The sequence below is a fragment of the Simochromis diagramma genome, unplaced genomic scaffold, assembly GCF_900408965.1.
Source record: "Simochromis diagramma unplaced genomic scaffold, fSimDia1.1 OVJJ01000419.1, whole genome shotgun sequence".
Classification (NCBI taxonomy): domain Eukaryota; kingdom Metazoa; phylum Chordata; class Actinopteri; order Cichliformes; family Cichlidae; genus Simochromis; species Simochromis diagramma.
The window spans coordinates 4,646,094-4,655,174 of record NW_024387244.1 but is presented as its reverse complement, the minus strand read 5'-3'; the positions used below and the strand labels follow the sequence as shown (position 1 = coordinate 4,655,174).

At 40.0% G+C, this 9,081-nt stretch overlaps 1 protein-coding gene across 1 annotated transcript; it reads right to left on the bottom strand.

Annotated features, from left to right (window-relative positions):
* Positions 1-1,752: 1,752 nt before the first annotated feature.
* Positions 1,753-8,564, bottom strand: atp5f1d (ATP synthase F1 subunit delta). The gene is made up of 5 exons (XM_040052960.1): positions 8,327-8,564; positions 7,443-7,596; positions 6,451-6,539; positions 2,071-2,200; positions 1,753-1,883 (listed from the first exon to the last, which is right to left on the bottom strand). Exons 1-4 carry the CDS (start codon positions 8,441-8,443, stop codon positions 2,078-2,080), a joined length of 483 nt encoding a protein of 160 aa, XP_039908894.1. The 5' UTR covers positions 8,444-8,564; the 3' UTR covers positions 1,753-1,883; positions 2,071-2,077.
* Between the last annotated feature and the right edge of the window lie 517 nt (positions 8,565-9,081).

Here is a 9,081-nt window from a genome sequence, read left to right as displayed (position 1 = left end):
TAATTACAGTACGTGGCGATCCATGGGAGATATGCACTGACTTACTATCACAAACCTGATCTGCTCTGAAACACCACCAAATGGCTCTTGAGTAAGGGCTCTCACTGGATACTCGTCGTCCTTTGTCAGTGCGCTGCACTTCACTGTTTCTATACCACCAAGCAGCACTTAAACACTTGGGTCAGGCAGTTCATTTGTGAGATACTTCAGTAGTGTGTGTAGCTGAGGAAGAAGCGAATGTTGTGAAACTCAAAATATTTCACTACAAACTCATACAGTAGAAGTTTGAAGCAAAACTAAAACTGGAAGCACTATGAACCAAAAGAACTGGTTCCTCATTTATAGGGCACAGCTCTCCAGACACGACGGAACACCCAGCTGTTTTAGCTGCACGACAGCACACGTCAAGAGAAACGAGTTCGCTTGGAAAGCACACTGTCTTTTTCTGCTTCACTTTTCAGCACGAGCAGCCTTAAAATCTCAGAACACAGACATGATGGTGCAGCTCTTGGTTTCAACATCCTCTATTATAAATCTGGATTAAAGAAGTGGTGGTTTTGACATAACCAATTCATCTTGTTTGTCTGAAGTGTTACTCAGATGTCTCCAAGCCCTGAGGCTAACTGATGAGTTTGTATATTGTTCATGAGTGTGTGTGTGTGTGTGTGTGCAGCTGGGATGAGAAGGTTTTGATGAAAACAGCAGATTAGAAAGGAGAACAAAGAGCAGGATGTGTGAGGTTTTGTTGACTGTTTCTTTTCTAAAAAAAATATATATATATCATAATTAATCAAGCCAAGTAAAGACTTCACAGCCTACGTCAACTCTGCTAAAAACAAATATATGACAGTTTTGAAATAAAATTGTGTAATTTGTCTTTCCTCATTTTTATTCTGTACTGGAAATGACTTATAAAACTTCCTGTTCCTGCTTTTGAACCTTATGCAGCAGTTTCACCATGCACATTAGTAATCATTAGAACATTTCTGCGTAAATACTTTTACTTGCACCATACTCACACTTCTTGAGAGCCTGCAAGAGTTTTGACATTCAAAATAAACCGGTTGTGGTTTATGCTCTGAAAGCCTTAAGTGGGCACGTGAGTGAGGTCAGCGCCTCCTGGAGTGAGTCTGGTTATGAAACAAGAGAAAGGCCCAGTTTTCCAAAGAAGGGACAGCAAAAAAAAAAAAAAAAAAACAGACTTTTCCTGGCTTAGTCATGTAAGCCTGAAGTCATCACTCACAACAAAAAAGCCCTGCCAACACATTTAAATGAAGCAACAGAAGATTCCAAATAACTCAAACCCACACATGGGCAATGCAACAGTAAAATGACTACACTTTCAAATCCAGGAGCTACCACAAATATTTCAAGAGACCCTTTCTTTTGAGGCTTTACGGTAAACAATTTCCTCCAGCCTTATATGAAAAAATATGACAGTTCCTTCCCTGAAACTGTGGTTTGCTGGGAAGTAGAGGAAAAATTTGATTATCCAAAACACTGTGTGAACTACCTATGATGTCTGCTGCCCTCAAGTGGCAGAATACATTCATTACAGTCATCAGTCACTATAAAAAATGAATTAGAAAACCCCCACACTACTTCTTTTGTGAAGCACTTTCCACAACACATGACAACTATTTAATAATAGCATGTAATTGCAACACACTGGTAACTTTGTCTTTGTGCACCAAAAATACTACAAATGTGCATTTTTGCAGCATGAGAAACCACCACAAACTCCTCCGGCAAGTAATTCCAAATAAATTTATTTTTAATTTCATCCCCTGTACAAAGTAAGCATGGAGTCTTCTGGACGCCGACGTGACTGAGCTGGAAACACAGATGGGCTGTCGATTCTTCCAAACAACAGAAAAGATTACCTAGGAGGGAAAATAAACAAGAGCTTGATGAAAATAAAACCTAATGCTGTTAGTGGTCAGTAATTTCCTGTTAACGTTTCCACTTTTGATATTATTAATTGTATGCAGTCCTGCATAATTATCCTGTTAAACCAAACAAATTCCAGGACAATAAACAGCTCATGTTAGAGGAGTTGAGAGGTCGTACCACAAGTCTACTCCAGAGCCTTGACAATGGCTTCATTGGCCTCTATGCCGATCTGAACTTCTGCCCTCGCTGCCTCGTCAGTTGTTCCAGCCAAATCAGCCTGGGCCTTCTCTAGGTTGGCTCTGGCTGCCTGAAAATAGAAAAATAGAATGTGTGACTATTAAAAAAAAAACAAACAAAAAAAAAACAACACAATAAATAGAGTATGCAAAACTCTAAATCATCCAACAAACCCCTTTGAGGATGACTGGGATGTCAGGATATCAAGATGGAAAAAAAAAAAGAGCTAGTCTTAAGTGAGGAGAAAGACGAGCAGGGAAAATCCCCACTGCCTCTTTGCTCTGAAAGCGCCATTTGTCACAGTCGCGATTAGAAACGAGAAATGCCAAACATAGCTGGAAGTTAAAGGTCTCCCAGCAGGGATTTGACACATCTGCTTTAACTCAACAGTGACTGACCTTTCCCTCCTTATTAACAGACCGGACCCATGTGCATTGTTACTCCAGAGTGAAAGGCGATGAGGAAAAATTAACTCATTTACTGCTATGAAGTCAACTTGACAGTGACTCTGGCACTGCCCAAGGTCAAAGACGCGACACCTTCGAGGCGAGTGCATGATAACGCAGCCTAGCATTAACAAGACTGACATTTAAAAGAGGACTCAACACTGACGTCCGACTGAAACGCCGATCTGATGGATAATCATCAGCTGGGAGGTGCCGAATGACCCAGCAGATCAAATCAGAAGAAAATAATGTAGCGTGGGATCAAAGGATGGTCTCTGCTGTCAAAGAGCACGATCTGGGTGGATAATTAGGAATGATACAAGCCTGAACAAATTGAATATATAGATACCCATCACACAAACCTCATTAAAGCATAAAAGAGACAAAGAACTGACAACCCACTTATGAATACCACTGTGTCAATACTGGTGACACTGTTAAAGAGTAAAGAGTGTGAAAAGAAAAGGAAACCTATTTTAAAACAAGGCTTTCAAAGCTTTCTCACTTGTACAGCTTTTGACAGCGTTTTAAGAACAAACGACTGGCTCCCACCATTTGAGCTCACGGTGTAACACCTGGTCTCCTTTTTGCAGCTGCAAACTTTATTCATACACAAAAGGAGAAGAAAAACAAAACAATCTTTTATATATCCAGCTCCATAAAAAAAAAAGTAAAAATCCAAAGTCAAACAGAAAAGAGCTGGTGAGGATTACAATGCTCAAAGACAATTCAGGTACAAAAATAGCTGCTGCACAAAATCAGAAGCAAAACTCAAGAGTGCAAAAGCAATTCAGAGTGTAAAGAAATAGCAAAAACAGCAACCTGTTCATTTAAACAACTTATTTAAGTTCCAACATCTAAATAAACTGTTAGAGCAGACACACATATTTGTCTTCAATGAAACCAATTTCAAAAAATACTGAGTGAATTAACACCAGAGCACAGAGTGATCATACAGTTCAAACATGTGGGGGGGTTTATATTGTGAAAAAGCTTAATGGGAAGGCAATTTAATGAATACCAATTATTTGTGTCGGACTGAATCTCAGTCCTTATACACAAAGGCTGACTTTATACTCATTACATGCCACAAACATAGATCATTTTTATTTATAACTTGTTAAAAGTCTGAGATATGAGGGGAGCAATGCACCTATTGGATAATTGGTCATTAAAGTAAATACAGAGCTGCGGATTGCAATTATAGGATCACCTGTGCAATGTCACACAATCAATCAATGAAGCTTCTTTAAATACTGACCTTTGGGAAATCTTGTGAAGCTCAATATGAGCTGGTTTGCAGTGGTGACAGTTTCATAATGACCCTTGCTTTTGTGGCATTTATTATTTCAAAGCACAACATTTACCCATTAAGCCACTGACTGACGTTTTCCCATTATAAAGACCACCTACGTGATACAACACATTACCTTTATCTGTTTCATTCTGCAGACTTCTTGGTGCTCACAGGAGTATCCTCACTCAGCTTCCCAATCGAATTTCAAGTCAATTATTGCATTATCTTCTTCAAGTACCAAATCACAATGCGAGTCACCTCGAGGCACTTTACACAGCATAGTGAAGAGCTTACAGTGCTACAGCAGGAAACTCCCACAACACTCTGCTGAAACAGAGTAATGGAGGGCAGATACTCAGCTCAGTGGAATAGCACAAACCATACCCTTCAAGGCTTTTTCTTTGCACTGTGAATGAAATATCACAGTGAAGGTCACATTTAACATGACGCTTTCTATCATACGCATTCTTGAATACGTGTAATTTCTCTTGGGTACATCTGTGTATACTGTGTGCTAAAATAGTCATTCATTGATGTGCAGCTAGAGCTTGAGAGATGGGGATAAAAATGGTAACGGTATTCAGACTTGTTCAGTTTTGGAAAACTAGTGCATTATAGCATATTATATATAAGCAGAATTTAATCTGACTTCATTAATCTGCACTCAGTAATGTAGAATACCAAAATATTCTGGGTTGTTTTTCCCCCTTTCAAATTTATATATAATAAAAAAAAAAATCAGGATGAGCCTTCTGTTGATTGGACAAAACTGTGTGTATGCAAGGCTCCCACAGCTTTAGTCCAGCATAAAAATCTAACACTAAGTGAGACCAAGTCAGATCGATATTAAAGTCGTCAAATATAGAGAGGCCCTTACAGAGAGCTAACAGAAACTGGTTCACCTATCAGGATGCAACTTACTCAAAAAAGTTGAGAGAAGAGTAGATTTAGGACAAGTGACTGAGAAGCCCAACCAAAGCTCATACTTGAACCTCATAAAAGATATGTGAAGAACCCCGAAAGTGACAGTTCATAGCAGCGTTTGGCCATCTGCTCCATGTTCCAATTGTCTTGGTATCACCCAGGGTGCCAGAGGAGGTTAACGTACCCATAATGCACATGTGGCATAAACACACATACATATAGAACAAGTTTACATAGAGTGATGAATTATTTAGTATTACAGTAAACAGATAACATACATGGACTTAATACTATTTAAGCTGAGCAGCTGCAACAGTATCACATCTTAACATTTGCTGGTTCTTTGCCGTTTTTTTCACCTTAGACCTGTAGTTCTACATCATCCAGTTCTTTTCCATGTATAAAAATCATCTCACCTGCACCTCTTCACGCTGCATCGTCCCCTCCCGACACACAAAAGAATTATTCCAGAGGGGGAAAATTGAAGATGATGAGACTAACGACTAGGGATGGGTACCGGTATCGGTTCTGACATAAACGGTAGTAACCAGACCGAAAAGCAGCGCACGTTTCGGTGCTTTATTTCGGTGCTTTTTTTTCCTGAGCTGTGATACACTTTAGATTCTAGCCAATCATTTTACGTTTCCGAGGATAGTAGGCGGGTCCAGGTACGTATGTTCTTTTAGAGCAGAGCTACAGATTAAAAATGCCCAAGGCAAAGCGGTCAAAAGTCTGGCTGTACTTCACAGCAAAAGATGCAAACTCAGCAGCCTGCAACAAGTGCTTTAAGCTGATACTGTGATACTGTCAAAGGAGGTAACACCTCGAATCCGATGAAACACCCGCCGACGCATAGCGTTTTTTTTAAAAGCCGAAAAATGCGCTGTATTTGATAGCTTGCCGCGAGACCTCACACCGTGCACATCTACTGCGGGTGTGGTAACTGTTATCGGACCCGGAGTTAGCAACATCCCCCAAAAACCAGACGAGTACAGTCCTGGCCCCTAGCCCTGCCAGTGTAGCAGAAATGATGACGGATGATGATGCAGCAGCAGCCGTTCTTCTCTGCGTGAGTAGCTTAATGTTGTTCGTGTATAATTTACGTTGAGTAGGCTAACCACGTTATTACATTAATGCATGTAAGGTGAACTAGCAAACATCATCATAGCTACATGCTGCGGTCTTCTTGTTTGATGGCAGATACTCCCTTCACCCTGGCCAAAAAGGCTAAAATGACCAAAGAAAAAGTGGAAAACAGTTAAACATGAGAGGTTTTTGGACAAAGTTCGTGTTTTTTTCCATTGTTTAAGCACTGCTTCCAGCCAAGAGTGATACCATATATGCCCCATAGCTGCAGAAAAGGCTAACATTGTTATCTTTTTACAAAAAAAACAGCTGAACATGAGAGGTTTTTGGACCAATTTTGTGTTCTCCATTCTTTAAGCACCGGTTTGAGCACCGGCACCGTTTCAAAAGTACCGGTTTGGCACCGGTATCGGATAAAACCTAAACGATACCCATCCCTACTAACGACTATTATGCTCAAATTCAAACCACCAGTCAGAAATCTCCTCCTGTTTTCTCTCATTTGATAATAAGGGGTCAGTGTAGCAGCTCCACACACATTAATTTCAAAGTTCACATTATACTTACTGCAATGTCCAGCTGATCGAGGGGAAAAGCTTCCTCGGCAAGCAGTTGCACAGAAGAATCAGCATTGACCGTTACAGACCCACTGCTCACTGTGAATATATACACGCACACACACACACAGTGTAAGTATCCACATGGAATTTGTAGTCACCTCAACTACATATGTACCATTATACTCAATGCAGTGTGGAAGAGCCCCAAAGCATCCCTGATTCCTACAATTTTCTCTCGACCAGTTTTAATCACCTCACCAGATTCTCAAATATTTTAATCCCATCATACAATTAGCTGGTTTATCTATAATTGTAACGTTCTCCTCAGGTGTAATGTCAGCCAAGTGCACTCCCACATTAATAGTATTTTGTTTAGATGTGATAAAACACTTTGTTGTCGTTTTTGGCATCAACAACAGCCAAAAAGGAAAGCAGATCTTTACAAAAAAAAAAAAAAAAAAAAAAAAAAAAAAGAAAGTGAACATGGTTGACTGTAGTGCGGCACAAGTTACTTTCCCTTTATGCTGGACGCAGGCTACAAACCGCTTCATAGTAGACAGCCTGATAGTGTTTTGTTAAATGCTCACACTGTACAAAACAAGTGATCTGTGACCAGTGGGTAATCACAATAAAGTGTAAGCCTTCACTGTAGCAGTCATGTAACATCATATTAATTCGATAAGATGGTAGTTCTTCCACCGAGAGATTCGGTGTTACTGGGTGCAATAATGGAGATAAAACTGTATTATTGCCACAACGGTTTATTTAAAACCACTAAAGATTAAACAATGGTCATTATATCTGGGCATCTGTTAATTCTTTTAATTTTGTACTTTTGAGATAATTTTCTTTTCTGCTTCAAAAAATGAGACTAAAACCAAAATAAATTTATAACTATGACTATAATCTCTCTCTCTTTGATTGGATAAGTAGGATCTTGATCCTTCTTGGTGGGTCTGTCTGCAGTCATTCACTCATTTTTCCAAAGGAAAATCTTACCGAAGTATTTGGCAGAAGAGCCATCATCATTAAAGACTGTGACAACACCAGGCCGGAGCACCTGCAGGGTGGGTACGTGGGCAGGAAGGATACCGAATGCACCGGTAAGCGTGGGGACATCCACCTGTTTCACACTGGCCTCTTTGAAATAAACCTGTAACAAACAAAAACACACAATAATAACACTTTTAAATTAAAATAAATAAATAAAATGAAACATTACACCACCACTTTAACAGAGAGCTTCAACCCACATTAACTGACAACAATTAAGTAAATATCCAGATGCAAAACTAAGAACCAGACTTTTGAAACGATCAGTGCATCACAATAACCACAAGTCTTTTTAATCCATATTAACGCATCATGATATAACAAATTTGTCTTTGCGCTTGACTTTACCTGTTGGATCAAAAACATTGTTTATTCACATTCAGAATGTGAAGTGAACTGCACTGACAAGCTCGTCCCACCGACATGCACTTCAAGGTTACAGTTTAGTATTTAAAACACAAGGGCTCCTTAATAGTGTCACTGAAACTTATTGCACTCCTAAAAAATGTAAATGTGTTTTAAAAAAATGGATCCGGAGTCTTAAGTAACCGTGAAGAGAGCAATGCTTTGTGAAGGACCACACACTGCTTGTCAAATACGGTGAATGACGGCTAGGCTAGGCTACACCAGCTTAACCTCCAAACACAAACGCTAGCGCTAATTTAAATGCAACCGTGCATGTACTGCTCGGGGACACAGCGAGGCCAAGGACCGGCACCAATCTGTTACACGGCCCCAAAGGTGCCATTTCATTAAAAAAAAAATTCATTCGGTGAGCTGATTAAGCTAGCTGGGCCTGAGAAGCCTAGCCGTTATCGTTAGCCTAGTACCTGTGTCGGTGAGGCGAACGTGAAGGACATCTGCGGGGCACCGGAGGCGGCCTCGGCGTAGCAGCGAGTCTGCCTCAGCACAGGCAGAGCACGGCGGAGAAATCTTGCTGCCATCATCCTTGAAAATGTTATTTTTGTGAAGCACGAGTGAATGACAGGGATCCCCAAGCCCTTGCGTGAAGGCAGTCAGTGTGCGCTTGGTAGGACAAGGACGTCGGGAGGCTACCCATCAGGCTTTGCTGCGTCGTAGAGGATGCAGGGTAGTGTAGTCTTGGGGGGGAAAAAAAACAACAACAACAACAACAAAAAAAACCCCAATTGCGTTAACAATTAAAGGTCTCCCAGTTTATCCATCGTTTAAAAATACTTTGAATCACCTCCTTAGTCCCGTATGCTTTCAGTTCTAGTTGGGTAAGGTACCCTGTCTTTTACTATGCAGTAACACACAGTAAAACAGATTTATTCGGTTTGTTTTATTTGATAATTTTTTTTGTAGTATATTTGTTTACTGTTGATTTAGCACAGTCAATATGGTGTATATTTAGCATAACATGTATAGAACTGGGATAAACTGAGGTTGTTTTGAATGTGCTAAATGTGTATTTCAGCCTTTCAGCTGGTATTCTTGCTGGAGTTACTCGGGGAAACATTTCGAGATTGATTGGGGAAGAGTGGTTAATGTGAGAAAAATAGTGTTTTCCATATTTACTCATTAATAAATACATTTATCGTTAAATATTGTTAAATATATGCAT